At 44.1% G+C, this 16,617-nt stretch overlaps 1 protein-coding gene across 2 annotated transcripts in view; it reads right to left on the bottom strand.

The window, feature by feature from the left end:
- The window catches only part of gopc (golgi-associated PDZ and coiled-coil motif containing), an 18,840-nt gene extending 3,042 nt beyond the window's left edge, over nt 1-15,798 (bottom strand). Inside the window, exons 1-8 of one of the 2 annotated variants that reach the window (XM_080019439.1) lie at nt 15,297-15,798; nt 12,947-13,111; nt 9,626-9,649; nt 3,202-3,377; nt 2,608-2,773; nt 1,353-1,448; nt 576-740; nt 280-457 (exon numbers count right to left, since the gene is read on the bottom strand). In XM_080019439.1, the coding sequence (XP_079875565.1) occupies nt 280-457; nt 576-740; nt 1,353-1,448; nt 2,608-2,773; nt 3,202-3,377; nt 9,626-9,649; nt 12,947-13,111; nt 15,297-15,569 (1,243 nt within the window). In that variant the 5' untranslated portion in view covers nt 15,570-15,798. The remainder of the gene's footprint in view (nt 1-279; nt 458-575; nt 741-1,352; nt 1,449-2,607; nt 2,774-3,201; nt 3,378-9,625; nt 9,650-12,946; nt 13,112-15,296) is intronic. The other variant, XM_080019440.1, reaches the window with a different exon arrangement.
- Nucleotides 15,799-16,617: the final 819 nt, after the last annotated feature.

Genomic DNA, 16,617 nt, shown 5'->3' with positions numbered 1-16,617 from the left:
AAAATGGAGGTGTAAATATACCCGAGACGCACCGATCGATATCTGATCCCATTTCAACCCACATTGCCGCAACTGCGTGGGCGCAAATCGGTTTTCGTTATTGGACAACAGCGGCCACAGCTGAACTCAAAACGCAGCTCAGTGTGGACTGAGACACTGAAGATGGACGTTGCTACCAGATGTAAATGTCAGGCTTCATTCTAATGCGGATGATGCGGCTTTAGAGGGATGTGGCGGCGGGACGCTGTGTCAGCGTACAGAGAGTTGCTGTGACGGTACCCTGTAGCGACGCCGGGTCGGTGTGTCCGTTGTTGCCGTTTGTTGCTGCGTTGCCCTCCTCCAGCTCATCCAGGTACAGGCGGTAGCGGTGGCCGCTCTCGTCCTCGTACTCCACGTTCTCGTCGTCGCTGTCCACCTCCGGAGCCACGTACACGACTTCGAACTCGATCTCTCCTCTCTGAGCGGCGAGACACATTCACAGCATCAAGGAACGCATTCCTCTAGATATGAGATATCTAGATATTCTGGGACGTGTGTGTGTGTGTGTGTGCGTGCGTGCGTGCGTCCCCGTCTACCTGCTGTGATAATATGGTGACTGCTTCCTTGTGTTTGGTGTCTCGGAGGTTGATGTTATTCACGGCCAGAATGGCGTCTCCCACGTGGAGGCCTGCGCAGCGCTCAGCCGGCTGCCCAGGGTGGATCTCCGAGATCAGGATGGGGACGCCGTGTTCCTTCCCACCCTGGACACACACACGCAAACTGCCTGTTTAAAAAGGTGATCACTGGGAAACTCTCGATGCCTCGTAGGTCAGCGAGCACACTGCACTTATCTAGTATTTGAGATCATCTTGGTCAGACAATGGCTCTCGATTTCCTCCTCAGCTTCTTTTGAAGGAGCACTTGACTTGACCAGAACGCTGCTGCATGAACAGAACTGAACTGAACCCAGACCTCTCTGCTGTGAGCTTCACTGTCCTCATATGGACAAAGAATTCATTCGATTAAAGTTCTATAATGTGAAGCTAAAGGTTACACATCCCTTTGCAAACCCTGAAAACCCTGATAATCTTAACGAGTCGTGCCCTGTTCCTCCGTGCCCCGCCCCCACACTGTGTTTAGTTGTTTTATTTGGTGGAATGGGGCACGGCGATTGGGGCGCATGATTCCCCTTATTTATAGTTCCCCATTGAAATGTAGTTCCTGTGCATTTTGTGAGCTTCAATCTGTTTTATCCTGTTATTGCAGACACGACTGCTCGACTAGAAGCACGACTCAGTCGACTGACGGGTGGCCCGAGTATTATTCCACCCTCTTTGCTAGGAATCAACATAATGAATAGAGACAGACGTCACCGTGATAGAGATGCCCAGCCCCTCGTGGTCCTCTTTAGTAAGCACCACCTTCCTGATGGGACCAACTCCCTGGGTCTTCTTCAGCAGGTCTTGCTCCTAAAAGCAGAAGGAAAAGAGGGAGAATTAAGGTTTTGTCATTTTCACCTCGGGGCGTATGCGCCAAGTCTCGCTTACACTTTAAGCAAGGCTATATTCCGGTATAAGTGGGATCCCGCTTGTTTTCCCGCTAGATAAGATGGCGGCTAAGTTACCGCGGCAACATACAGTATGCCTTGGAGCTATCAGTCAATAGCTTTTGCATTAATAACAAAATAAGATTTTCTTTATATTAATGCGAATGCAATTGACGGGCCGATTGATGAAGGAGCCACCTTTTCCGAAGAATAGACCCATTTAGGGTCCCAGAATAACCTCTTTATGAATTATTCATATTTTTATTATTATATGTAGGTATTGAATCACCCTTTAAAATAAACTATATGTGGATCTTGCCTCCTTGTGGCTGCAATCAACCCTTAACTGTGGCTCAAACGCATTGGATTATGTTTTTTAACGAACAGCAGTTCGCACAGTTTTTACAGTGTTGGTATTTACAGGGGCTCCCAACTTCACGAAGAGTTCCGTTCCTACGACCAGGTCGTTAAGCGAGGACCCGCCCCCTTACTGTTATTTCAGTGTTGGAGATTGCGAATGCTAGTGACGCTAGAGTAGTGAATACTGAGCGACTGCGGGAACGAGACTGAGAACGGTGATGAGCGATGAGATGCTCGACACTGAGGTACAATACCGACTGATCAGAGAGCCGGTCGTAAGTCTGAATGTAACGGTACTTATTTATTTTTTTTCCATTTTACAATGGAAGGTACAGTTTATATGGTATATGGTCGTTGGATTGACTGAAACATGAATGATTCCACATGAAAACTGCTAAAATCAATCCAAGTGGTTTATTTACACTGTACCACTGACAAACATATATTTGCCCTCACACTTTTGTGACATTATGTGTCATTAAGGAGGAAAACGATTCCAAAGGCCCCTCGACATTGAGCTGGGTGGGGGCCCTTTTGGTGAACACAACTATTAAGATAAAGGAACCAAATATATGATCAAGTAAATGTCATTGTTTGCCTACAAAATCAAGTGAGCAGTGTTGGTTGACTTGTAAAGTTGAAATAAACAAACGCGAACACTAGACTGCATTTTGCTTGATAAAAAGTCAGACCCGGTTGGAGCCCGAAGTGGGAATACTTACATGCCCCACAGGGGAGGCAAGAGGTTTCTTTGGGTCATTACGCCCCCTGCAGGCTCTGATGACGGTCTTGTGGCGGTGAAGGTGGATCTCTGCCTCGAGCTGGTTCCACAGCTTATCGTGAGCTGGGCCCTTCATGTCACGGCCAAGGAGCTGGATCTGCTGCACCCTGTGCGATGGATCAAGGAGCCTGTGAGGAACTGACTATATGAAATTGGATCTCGCAGACAAAATTCCCTGCTGAGGATGCCACCTGACAGCTTCCACAAATAGGTCGTGTTCCTTTGTACGTCAATGAAGAAATCTAAAATTAATTACATTTTCTCATAACGTTATCCAATTTATCTGGACTATTCTAGTCATCTCACCGACTTCAGTTTCGATGTTGGTCAAGACTTGCACACCTAAGCATATGTTTGAGTGGCTTGTCACGAAGCTGGACCCCAGTAATTGTTGCTTAGAATTTCAATTATACACCATATTATAATGACATACATAAATTAAGATTATTATTACAAAATGACTAAACTGATGAAAATGAGTATTACAAAAAAATATATATATATTTATGAGCTTTAATCTTTGAAGCAGTGCTACCTCCCAGCCAGTTCCTTGTCCAGATACTTTGCAGCCAGTCTCGCCCCGTACACTTCAGCCTGCAGTACAGCAATGTGCCTGCGGAGGGCCTCGTTCTCCTTCTTATGGAGTCGCACCTCAGCCTCCAGCTTCACCTCTCGCAGTTTCTCCTTTCTGCTGGTCTCCAGCTCCCGCTCCTGACAACAAACTCATTTGTTAATGATAAAAAACATTTCTGTAAAGTTGAGAGAACACAATTCAAAACAGGGGGCACTGGCTCCGAGCGCGCATGCAGGAGGGATTTAGATCGAGTGAAATGGTGGAGATTTGAAGTTCAAAAACTGCGCTCTTGTTCTCTCAAAATGGCCTGATAACTGATATGACATGAGTTCTTGCTCAACAAAAGACACAAACACACTAGAACCCATTGAAACAGAGAGCCCCACTTTCCATTTCACTCCATAGTTGAAGTCAGCGATCTATAATTGCAACTGGAAACTGGAAATTAAAAGCAATTTTCTCATGTATACCTGCATGCCTTTGGTATGTCATAGAGTAAAGCAAAGAAACTGTGAAAAGAGATCAATTATTGCTAAAGAGATCAATTATATTCTAAAATGGCCTGGACAGATTTGTTGGTACCCCTTAGAAAAGATTATAAATAATTGGATTATAGTGATATTTCAAACCAACTGTTTTCTCTAATTGGTATCACACGTCTTCAATCTTATAATCAGTCATTCAGCCTATTTAAATGGAGAAAAGTAGTCACTCTGCTGTTTGGTATCATCGTGTGCACCACACTGAACATGGACGAGAGAAAGCAAAGGAGAGAGTTGTCTGAGGAGATCAGAAAGAAGATATTGGACAAGCATGTTTAAGGTAAAGGTTATAAGACCATCTCCAAGCAGCTTCAAGATTCAAGATTCAAGATTCAAGATTTTTATTTGTCACATACATATACATACTTCCATACATATATGCAGTGAAATGTAATGCAACGCACCCGGTGATAGCACACAATAAGTCCTAGGAAAAAGTACAAAAATAAAATAAAATAAAAAGTAGAACATTCCTTTCTAATAGACCGACTAACTGACTCCTAAAACGTAATACAGTAAGTGGAATACTTATAGAATAAGATAAAAAATATATAGAATAAAATACAATAAAAAATAAATTGAAATAAAATGGAATAGGTTGAAGGAATATGGCTATGTATATACAGATATGTGCATTTAAAGTGGCATGTGAATTAAAGTGGCATGTGAATGTGAATAGTGTGAGGTAGTGTTTGGGATAATACAGCACAGTATACAACAGTACGGCGCAGCAATACGGCATCACGAACAACCCTGAACAGTGATACAGTATGCGGTACAGTATGCTACATACAGTACAGTAGGTAGTGGAGCCTAGTGCATGGCTCAGTTAGGACCCCTGGTGAGGTCAGCGTTGACAGTTCTGATGGCTTGAGGGAAGAAACTCCGTCTCAGTCTCTCTGTTCTCGCTGCGTGACTGCGGAGGCGCTTGCCTGACCGCAGCAGCTGGAACAGTCCGTTGTTGGGGTGATGAGGATCCTTCATGATCCTACGGGCTCTGCTACTACACCTCCTGGTGTATAACTCCTGCAAGGGGGGGAGGGTAGTTCCAGTGGTACGTTCAGCTGAACGCACCACCCTCTGCAGGGCCCGCCTGTCCTGGGCAGTACAGTTCCCAAACCAGGCAGTGATGTTGCCTGTCAGGATGCTCTCCACTGCTCCAGAGTAGAAGGACTTGAGGATCCTCACCGAGACCCGGAATTTCCTCAGCTGCCTGAGGTGGTAGAGACGCTGCCTCGCCTTTCTCGCCAGAGTGTCTGTATGAACAGTCCATGTTAAGTCCTCTGTGATGTGGACTCCCAGATATCTGAAGCTGCTCACCCTATCGACAGAAGTCCCATTAATCCACAAGGGCGCGTGCGTCCTCGATTGTGATCCACGCCTAAAGTCCACAATCAGCTCCTTGGTTTTGCTGACGTTCAGGTGGAGGCTGTTGTCCTGGCACCAGAGTGACAGGTCAGCCACCTCCTCGCGGTAGGCCTTCTCATCGCAGTCGGTGATCAGGCCCACGACCACGGTGTCGTCAGCAAACTTGATGATGGTGTTGGAGCTGGACCTGGCCACACAGTCATGTGTGTACAGGGAGTACAGTAGGGGGCTGAGGACGCAGCCCTGGGGGGATCCTGTATTCAGGGTGAGGGAGCTTGACATGTACTTCCCCACCTTGACCACCTGGGGGCGGCCTGTGAGGAAGTCCAGGATCCAGGTGCACAGCGGAGCATTCAATCCTAGCTCCAACAACTTGACAGCCAGTCTGGTGGGAACTATGGTGTTGAAAGCTGAACTATAATCAATGAACAGCATTCTCACATAGGCCCCCTTCTGGCCATCCAGGTGCGTGAGCGTGGTGTGCAGTACCTGGGAGACCGCGTCATCCGTGGATCTGTTCTGCCGGTACGCGAACTGCAACGGGTCCAAGGTGCGGGGGAGGGAGGCGCAGATGTAATCCTTAATCAGCCTCTCGAAACACTTCATGACCACCGAGGTGAGGGCCACCGGACGGTAGTCATTCAGGCAGGTTGGAGAGGCGATCTTCGGGACAGGAACGACGGTGGACCTCTTGAAACAGGATGGGACCACTGATTCAGCCAGGGAGATGTTTAATATTGTGGTGAACACCGGAGCTAGCTGGTTAGCACAGGTCTTCAGTACTCGTCCAGATATGCCATCTGGGCCCGCAGCTTTCCTGGTGTTCACCCGCATCAAAGCCCTCCTGACCTCGTGCACGGACACTGAGAGTGCGCGCTCGTCCCCAGCGGTGTAGCTCCAATTAGCCGGCGAGCTAGCGGTGCTGCTGCCAGACTCGAACCGCGCATAAAAGGAGTTCAGTTGGTTGGCCAGGGAGGCGTCCACACTCGTGGCTGGGGAGGAGCTGCTCTTGTAGTTTGTTATTGTTCGCAGCCCCTCCCACAAGCGTCTTGTGTCCCCCCGCTCCATCTGCAGCTCCACGGTGTCTCTGTACGTCCGTTTAGCGTCCCTCACCGCCCTCCGCAGATTGTACGACGCCGCTTTGTAATTGTCCATGTTGCCAGATACAAGTCCGTCGTTGTAAGCGGCCGTGCGCGCATTCAGAGCGCAGCGGATGGATTTATCAACCCACGGTTTCTGGTTTGGAAATATCCGAACTTTCACCGTGGGAACGATTTCATCCGCGAGCGTAGCCACAAAACTCACTACAACCTCCGTAAACTCGCTGACGTCACTTGAACTCGCTTGGAACACGTCCCAGTCTACGTCAGTCAGAGCGTCCTGAAGCGCAGCCTCTGATTGGTCCGTCCACCGCTTCACTTCCCTCGTCATCACCAGATCCCGCGCGATCAGAGGCCTGTAAACAGGAAGCAGCGAGATCGCGGCGTGATCTGATTTCCCGAAAGCAGGAAGCGACGCGGGCTTGTATCCGTTCTTGTAAGGAGTGTAACAATGGTCCAGAGTTCTGTCTCCCCTGGTGGCACACGTGATGTGTTGGTGGAAATTCGGCAGAACTTTTTTAAGGTTGGCCCTGTTAAAGTCCCCAGTCACCACCACAGCCGCGTCGGGATGTCTGTTCTGAAATCCGCACAACACATCGTACAGAACCGACAGAGCTGCGTCGGTGTCCGCTTGCGGTGGGATATAAACGGCTGTAATGATGACCGTGCTGAATTCCCGGGGGAGATAAAATGGACGGCATAGTATGGTCAGCTGTTCCAGGTTCGGCGAGCAGGAGTGGGAGAGGAATTTGGTGTTGTTGGCGTTACACCAGCGGTTGTTTACCATTAGGCAGACGCCTCCACCTTTGGATTTCCCCGACTCTCCCGTTCTGTCGCCGCGGAACACGGAGAAGGCCTCGGCTGGACGTATGGCTTCATCCGGCACCAGTGGGGTCAGCCATGTTTCCGTCAGGCAGAGGACGCAACAGTTCCTCGTGTCACGCTGGAATTGAATCCTCGCTCGAAGTTCATCCATCTTGTTCTCCAGGGACTGGACGTTAGCAAGAAGGATGCTTGGCAGAGGTGGACGGTAAGGTTGCGTCCTCATTCTGACCCGAATGCCGCCTCGTTTACCTCGGTGCTTCCTCCGTGGGCCGGCTCGTGGAACAGCGACTCCATTTTTGTTGTTGTTGCGAGTGTTCCCGCGTAGGATTTCCGTCGGCCACTCTGCTCCCACGGATAAAAAGTCCCAAAGTTGTTCGTTTAGGGAAATTTTTATATCCATGAGTGCATCGCGGTCGTATGAGTTAATTGTTGATGTTTTTCTGGCGAACATCGTGATAAAAAAAGGAAAAAAATACTAAAGAGTAAGAAAGTAACCGGAGCGCCGGCGCAGGCGACCGCTAGGGGCGGCGCCACTATCGCCACTATGTTCCTGTGACTACAGTTGCAAATATTACTAAGAAGTTGAAGGTCTGTAGCCAACCTCCCTGGACGCGGCCGCAAGAGGAAAATCGACCCCAGATTGAACAGAAGGAAAGTACGAATGGTGGAAAAAGAGCCAAGAACAACCTCTGAAGAGGTACAAGCTGAACTCCAAGGTCAAGGTACATCAGTGTCTGATTGCACCATCCCTCGCTTTTTGAGTGACAGTGGGCTCCATGGAAGAAGACCCAGAAGGACTCCACTTTTGAAAGAAAAACATAAAAAAGCCAGACTGGAATTTGCTAAAATGCATATTGACAAGCCACAATGCTTCTGGGAGAATGTCAGCTCTATGTTCACAGACGAAAAAATGAAGCTTTCAAGGAAAAGACCATAGCTACTGTGAAACATGGAGGAGGCTTGGTTATGTTCGGGGCTGCTTTGCTGCGTCTGGCACGGGGTGCCTTGAATCTGTGCAGGGCACAATGAAATCTCAAGACTATCAAGGCATTCTGGAGCGAAACGTACTGCCCAGTGTCAGAAAGCTCCGTCTGAGTTGCACGTCATGGGTCCTCCAACAAGTTAATGACCCAAAACACACAGCAAAAAGCACCCGATAATGGATAGGAACAAAACATTGGACTATTCTGAAGTGGCCTTCTATGAGCCCCAATCGGAATCCTATCGAACATCTATGGAAAGAGCTGAAACATGCAGTCTGGAGAAGGCACCCTTCAAACCTGACACAGCTCGAGCAGTTTGCTCTGGAAGAGTGGGCCAAACAACCTGTTGATAGGTGCACATGTCTCATTGAGAGCTACAGAATTTTTTGATTGCAGTGATTGCCGCTAAAGGTTGTGCAACAATTAGGTTGTCCCATCATTTTTGTCCAGGCCACTTTCATTTGTTTTTTTATGTAAAATATTCTGTTGAATCAAAAATCAAAAGCAAAGTCTGATTTCTATTAAATATGGAATAAACAATGATGGATGCCAATTACTTTTGTGAGTTTCATGTTCTTTCAGAGAGAATTGTGGGTTCTTATTTTTTCGTTGAAGGGTACAAACAAATTTGCCCACATCTAACTCACTTGGTATCGGAAAGTTCTAACTACTGGGACCAAATCAGAAAAAAAGATAGAAGTGCAATCCCAAAAAGTAAATTTTAAAAAAGAGCTTTCAAAATACTGACATTCTCAACTCTCCAAGCAGATCCCCCAAAAAAACGATGGACCCTGCTGGTGGTAAAACCGCACTAAACAGAAGTTTGGATTTGAGGATTGAAACCTCTGCATTGACTTCTATGAGGATAAATTTTGCTAGATAAAAGGCTTTTGGTTAAGTTTTATTATTAAAAAGGTGCATAACATAATTTGTTATAAAAATACCAACATTTTGGTTTATTTGTATTTATTTCTTTGAATGGTTTTGAGTTTTCAGTGGCTACGTTCTGCAGCTAACAGGTAAAACAGCATCTAGTAATACTGTACTCTACAGACGAGTGCTAAGAACTTTGGGAGATGTTTCTCCGTTTTACAGGACAATTTCATGTCAGGCATGCAAGCGTCCATTAAATTGATTAGTCCTTATGCAAGTATTGAATATGCAAAGTAAAAAGAAATTAAATAAACCCTTAAAAATGCTGTTGCATTTTATTAGGCCTGGAGCAAAACCTGTCTGGCATACTGGAAATGACCCTGGAGAGCTGAAAGCTACTTGTTTTCACTAGGATGGTGAGGTCCACAATCACTCTTCTAGCAATTCAGAACCTTGGCGCCAACTCAGAAGTCTCCATTGTATGAAACAAACAAATAAACGCACACAAAAAACTGATCTTTCACAGCACTGTATATGGGAAGCAGTGCTGTAGATTAATGTGGCATCAGACTACTATTAATCTACTTGAATTTAAGGCTGCTATCGTGCTAGTGTCACAGTTCTACAGACATGCTTGTTCCTACTTCACTGCAAACAAAGGGTGGATATACACATATTCCAAATACACACTTACCATTTCTTCCGCTGTGGGCAGGGGCTTCAATTGAAAAAGAAAAGCAAGAGAAGAGCAAGAGAAAAGTGAGAGATCAGAGTAAATGAAATCAAGCAAGCAGAGACAGCTGTAAAGCTGAGGTTATTACCATTTGACCAGGAGAGAGAAAAAAAAAAAAAATCTTTATATAGCCAGTGAAATGCAAACAATGCTGTTAATCTAGAAAAGTCCATCTATAAAAACGCTAATAGTTCTGAATGTAGTTGCATTTAAAACAACAAAGACTGTGTTTTCATGTTTTTACTTCTCATGAACACGCAAGATGCATCGCTTAAATAATGGAGCTTTTGAGATATTGGAAGGTGTACTTCTCTCGACTTCCCTGTGTAGCTTTGCATTTAGTGTTAGCTCAAGGCCGTTAATATGCAGCCGTGATGCCATCATATTGTGGGCTTTGTATCACGAGTATGCTGGTTATTCTTCAATAGAGTAAGAGAACACCCCGTTTGCTGTTTATAAACTGTTTATTCAGCTCGGGGTGATGGATGAAGGACATTTTTATGTAATCAAAATCATTTCCACTCTGGCATATGACGTGCCTGTAGATGTAACTTTACCTCTAATCTTCAATATATACTCAGTGGCCACTATATTAGTTCCACTTGTACACCTGCATTTTAATGCATATATCTCATCAGCCAATGTTGTGGTAGCAACTTGATGCATTTTAGGATGCAGACATGGTTAGGAGTTCAGTTGTTGCTTAGACCAAACCTCAGAATGGGGAAGAAAGGTGATCCAAGAGACTTTGACTGTGGCATGACTGATTGGTGTGGTTCGGAGTATTTCAGAAACTGCAAACTCTAGAGTTCTCAGAGAACGGTGCAAAGCAAAAACAAGGAAAAGCATCCAGTGAACGGCAGTTCTGTGGGCGAAAAAGAATGATGGAAAAACGCTGCCTGGTCTGCCTTATCTCTATTTGTGCTGCAACATGCAGTCGTCAGAATTTGGCATTAATCAAATAAGTCCATCCTGCCTTGTATCAAAGGTTCAGGCTGCTGCTGGTTATGTAATGATGTGGGGAATGTTTTCTTGACACACAATAGGCCCCTTCATACAAATTGAGCATTGTTTAAAATGCCAATATTGGCGTCTCAAGCTGGTTCCATGAACAGGAGTTCAGTCAGTGTACTCCAATGGCCTCCACAATCACCAGATCTTGATCCATGTAGTCGAACAGGAGATTGGCAGCTTGGACGTGCAGCCGACAAATCTGCAGCACCTGTGTGACGCTGTCATGTCAAGTTGGAACAGGATCTCTAAGGAATGTTTCCAGCAACTTGCCATGAAGAAGTCCGGCTATTCTGGGGGCAAAGGGGGTCATCCCCAGTAACCTACCAAAAGTGGTCCAAGGAAGGTCAACTGGTGAACTGGCGACAGGGTCATGATGCCCAAGGCTCATTGATGCACGTGGGAAGCAAAGTCTAGCCCGTCTGGTCCGATCCCACAGAAGAGCTACTGTACCATTAATTGGTGAAAAAGTTAATGCTTCTATGATAGAAAGGTGTCAAAACACACAGTGCATCACAGCTTACTGCGTACTGGGCTGCACAGCCATAGACCGGTCAGAGTGGCCATGCTGACCCCTGTCCACCACCAAAAGCGCCTACAATGGGCATGTGAGCGTCAGAAATAAACTGTGGAGCAATGGCAGAAGGTGGCCTGGTCTGATGAATCACATTTTTTTCTACATCATGTAGATGGCCGGGGTTAGGGTCTGATCCAATCAAGCATCTGTGGGATATGCTGAAACAACAAGCCTGATCCATGGAGGACCCACCTCACAACTTCCAGGACTTAAAGGATCTGCTGCTAACATCTTGGTGCCAGATACCACAGGACACCTTCAGAGGTCTTGTGGAGCCCATAGTTGATAAATTATGCCAGAAATGCAGAAAGTGAGCGGATGATATTGCGTTAGAGTAGAAGAAAGAAGAGACAAAGAAAAATGCCTGATGAAAGACAGGCCAATTTGATTGACCAATCAATGGTATGCAGTATCTCTTAGCCCTACCCAGTAACACACATAAGTTAATATAAGGATCCTAGTTATAAAAACACATAAAAAATGTAAAAAAATAAAGAAAAAAAAAAAGACGCAAAATGCAAAGAAGAAAAATAATCGTTGTCTTATTATTGTTCATAGTATTGTTTATTTTTGTATTTTATATTGTGTAATATCGAATATTTACAAAAGCTTGCTATTTGTGGTTGTAATATGCCAATTACATTTAGTTACATTTCGGCAATATCTTTTTCCAGAACTCAGACGTCTTTGTGAATTAGGTGTACGACTGGCTCGGAGCTGTTTTCTCCTAAAGTAAGCACAAATTCAAGTAAGAAAATATTGTATCCCAAATTTCTGCTTAGAATGTGCATACACACGATTTAAGCACAGATCTCTCACTGTTGGTGAATGAGGCTCATTGTGAGTATCCTAATGTACTGATGTTAAATTGCAACTCCTGTATTGTGATACATATTGTATTGAAACATTCTAGCCGATACACAGCCTTAATATACTTGGGTATACTAGGACTGTGCAGAAATCATGATCAAGTTAGTAGCGGTCCTATCTTGATCATGATTTCTGCAAAGTTCTAAGCTTTGTCATATTTTTAAATGTAAAGGTTCAAGCTGACTTGCAACAATAATGGCTATTTTTTAAGACTATTTTATTTTATCTCACTTAGACATTTTGTTTGGGTATTGTATGTTGTTTTATATGCACGTTTAAAAATGGAAGCAGTGAAACATTCAGAATGTCTTTAAACTTAACTTATTAATAAAAACATTAAACAATAATAATAGCAATTTTTTTTTTTACAGAATGTGGACATTGACATGGTATTGGATGGTTTCAATCTAGTGCAAGAAAACCAATCATATCTTTTCAATCTCACTCAATATAATCTAGGAAATAACTCATCTCTAAAAACACTAAAATATATATATTTTTTTGGTGGATTTCTAGAACATAAGTGTTAATAGGTATAAATTGAGTGCACATCAAAATTGGTAAATAGACTGAAAATTCGGTTTTCTTTTAATGGGGACTTTTAAGATTAAGTTCTACCTATTAAGATGTTCTATGTTAATTACAACCAAATATTTCTATATTCTGTAAATATGTTATTGTATTAAAGAAAGAGGATGGCAAGGAGATTTAACAAAAGCAATCAATCAATAAATACATAAAATAAATAAATAGATTAAATTAATAAAATAAAATAACATCAAATAAACAAGGATGCGGTCATCGCCCAACTCTCGCTGACCTACCAGTCTGTCTTTAATGGAGTCAGAATCCTCACTCTGCCCCTGCTTGACATGAAGCTGCAGTTGGAGAGCATGGAGCTGAAGAAGCTGGTCATGAACTTCTCGCTCCACCACGGACCGCTCCGCTTGCACGTCTGTCAGCTCCGAGCGGAGATCCACCAGCTGAGCCTGGGAGGGAGCATATACAGAGGTCATTATCACAGTCTACCTTTCTGGCTTTACCTTCCTTGGGCAACATCTTGAAAATGCTCCCAGGCAGTACATTTGTGGCCTACAAGACACGACTCACACCTAACGAAAGGAGAGTCCTCTACATCTAAAATTCTGTCATATATGCATCACCATTTGCAATTCATATTTAGATACACCAATGAATTGTAAACAGCACATATCAATATTGTTTCAGAACACTGCGATTTCTCAGATATGGGATACGCAGGATCTGCCCCGAGCAAAGCGGACCTTTTGCGCAGAGTAGTGACATTGATGACAGACGTTTTTGTTTTATATCCGCCAGGAAAAATCTGAGAATTTAAACGGCGTATATGCAGTTTACTGTGTTCAAAAGCTGGAGCGGAGAGGAGAGGTGGGGCAGAGGGTCTCCCCACCTCACTCAGAGCAAATCTTGTGATGGTAATGTAGCAATATATAATACAATCTCATAGAGAAAGATTTAGATGTATTTTATTTCCTTAGTGTGTGCTATAACCATAAGTGTATACCATTAGCTATATTCCTGTTATTCCTTAAGTGACAGTCCAATTTTCATTCCAATCGATAATTTGTTTATTTCATTAAGATATAAACTAGTAACCCCCCGACTACAACCCTGCCATACACCTAGATACCAAAAGGCTGCATTAGTGCGCCACATTGAGCGCCCCAGCTCTGCACCTGCCCCCCACCAAGTGGCGAGCGCAGTGCGCACAGCTTCCTATGTGAAAGCTAGCCCAAACAGCCTTCATTAAGTGCAATGGGATGTGCACAAAATAAGTGTTTGCACAAACACGTCTGCAAACACTGTTCACAATGACAGCATCATGGAAAATCAAACCATCTCCATCTAACAGTGAGTTTATTATAGGCACTACATTTACTGACTGACTAAATTACACTCCCCTGCTTCACTCTCAATAACTGGTTTGTTCTCATCATAAGCGGTCATCATATCCTGTTTACTCTAACTCTGTCATACTCGGGGTTGCAAGCCTAGTCTGAACATACTGAGAGCGAATACCAGAGTCAGATTCCTTGTATATACTTTTGGCATACCTGGTAAATAAACCCTGATTCTGATTCTACAGGAGACTAAATTGACCACGACATTTGCAATGTTGCATACTTTTGTATCTCCAAAGAAAATCATCACAAGTGGATCTAAAATATTCACTAAATAAGCCAGCCCTACAACAGTACTGCCAATACCGCATTGAGTATCAGGGAATCCTTAAGTTTTTACATTATAATACATTATTAACGGGCTAAAACAAACCGACAGCATCCGTAAACTGGTGCTGCCATTGGTACATATTATGTCCTGCAGTTCAATTATGGCTGTATTTTCCTGAATTTTCCCTTGGGAATTAATAAAGTTTATCTTTATTTGGCTTGTTCAAAGTGCTTGATAGAGCAGACTGAATACAATCTGAATTCACCTCCATTACAATTTGAACACTTGGAGAACCCCTCCTATACCCAATGACAGTTGCATTAATAACATTAATCAATCAATAGCATCACATATTAGGTAAAAAAAAAAACCCAAGGATTAACATGAAATATTATGCACTATCACGTTCAATATTACATGATGCTGGGATAAGGAGCATTAATGCAACTTCTTGCACACCAAAACAACATGGACCCATCTTGTCAGAGCCACCTTTTATTCCCTTAACTGACATGGATATAGCCCCAACCAAATAAATGCCACTGCTAACATGAGTGTCTTAAGACAAACAAGCTTAATCGATAATACACACAAATATTGGTAGTGGGTCTCCCATTTAAAAATCGTGGCAGATAGACAATGATGAAAATCCGTAACTATTGTTTATGGTACACATTTTGAGTACCAGCGAGTGTAAGTGGTGGGAAACTTGCCATTTCGCCGGAAGAACATGCCTGTGCCATTGACTGGCCCCAACCTGCTTTCAGAGACTCCATCTCTTGGTTCTATTCTGCCCAGATGTGCACCAAGCACGAAATGACTTCCGGTTAGAGTAAAAACAATGCAGCGCAAGCGACATGCAAACAAACACAAAACCAACTGTGGCAGGGGTGGGTTGAAATGCGTGATTCATACCAGAATAGTACACAAACAAAATAAATACACCACGTACACCTTCCATACCTCTAGTTTGTGGTTTAGCTGGAAAATTGTCTGGGCTTTGTGGCAGAGCTGAGCAAAACATGAGCTCAGGCTGGTCATTTTCTGGCGCCCCTCGTAGGTTATATCGGCCTGGTCCGGGTCGATTTCGCCCAGCAGTAGATCGACGTCCACGAATGCCTTGTCGAACTCCTTCTCCAACACCTCCAGCCAACGGAACATCGACATTCCTGGACCGGGGCCGACTAGGGCAGTGCCCCGGGTCGACGGTGAGCCGCAGCCGGCCGAAACAGACATTTCTGACTACGGACGTCAAGCCTAGCTTGCGAGCTAACCTAAAGGATTTACGCCTCGGAGATAACGACAAATGGCCTAGAACATTACAATCAGTCTCTTCGTGCTTAAAAGTTTGCCGTTAACCGTTACAAGACGCTGTCCGAGCAACATACATTAAAGAAATGGCACAGCTCGAGCGGCCTTGCCCAACCAGGAAATCTAAAACTGAGCAGACGAGCACCCCGCTCCGCTGTCGATTGCTTTTCCTGCGTCGTGTGAGTTTCCTCGTCTGCAAAAAAAAGCAATAGATCACAGAGCGGGACGGTCGTTCGACGCGGACCACCCGGTTAATCCCCCGATAAAAGGAAAAACACATAAAAAACAACAATATAAGAAAACAAATAATTCATATTCGATAGTCGTATAGGTAAACGGTCTTAGAAACGAACTATAATCCTGGAATAGTAAAATAGGAGTCGGCAAATGTCGGTGGCGGGCCAATGGAAAGCCGTTGGAGCATATTCACCCTTTCAAACTAGCTGCATTTCTGATTGAAGTCGTTCAAGATCTACACTTTGATAGAAGGAAAAAACACATTGTTGACATCAAAAACAATCCATTTTATATCAAGAACTGAGTTTCCCATTGCCCTCCCAGCAGAATCGTAATTGTGATCTCAAGAATGTGGAATGGTTGACGTCACCAGTACCGATCATGGATATCAGAAAGGCAATTCGTTATATCAATATTTTAAAATCCGGATTTTTCTATTATCTAATTTAAATGATCTTTTTTTTCATTTGCAAACCGCTTTATAAACGTTAATAGTTGTCAGAAAGCATGAGCACAACATAAAGAAGAAACAAAAAATAAAAGAGGATTCATTTGGACATCGATTTGACATTTATGTTGTCTCCTCTGTCTGTTCTCTTTATTCACCACACACACATGTTTTTATCCCACTGAGGGCATGCACTTTGTGCGGAATAAATTGTACAATGCAACCGGAGGCAAAGTTCAGCAACATTCACAGGCATAGGAAAACGAATATACTGCATGTCATACAACA

The sequence above is a fragment of the Zeus faber genome (genome assembly GCF_960531495.2).
Source record: "Zeus faber genome assembly, chromosome: 2".
In the NCBI taxonomy this organism is placed as follows: Eukaryota; Metazoa; Chordata; class Actinopteri; order Zeiformes; family Zeidae; genus Zeus; species Zeus faber.
Note: the sequence above shows the minus strand (reverse complement) of the source record. Positions and strands in the feature narration are given on the sequence as shown.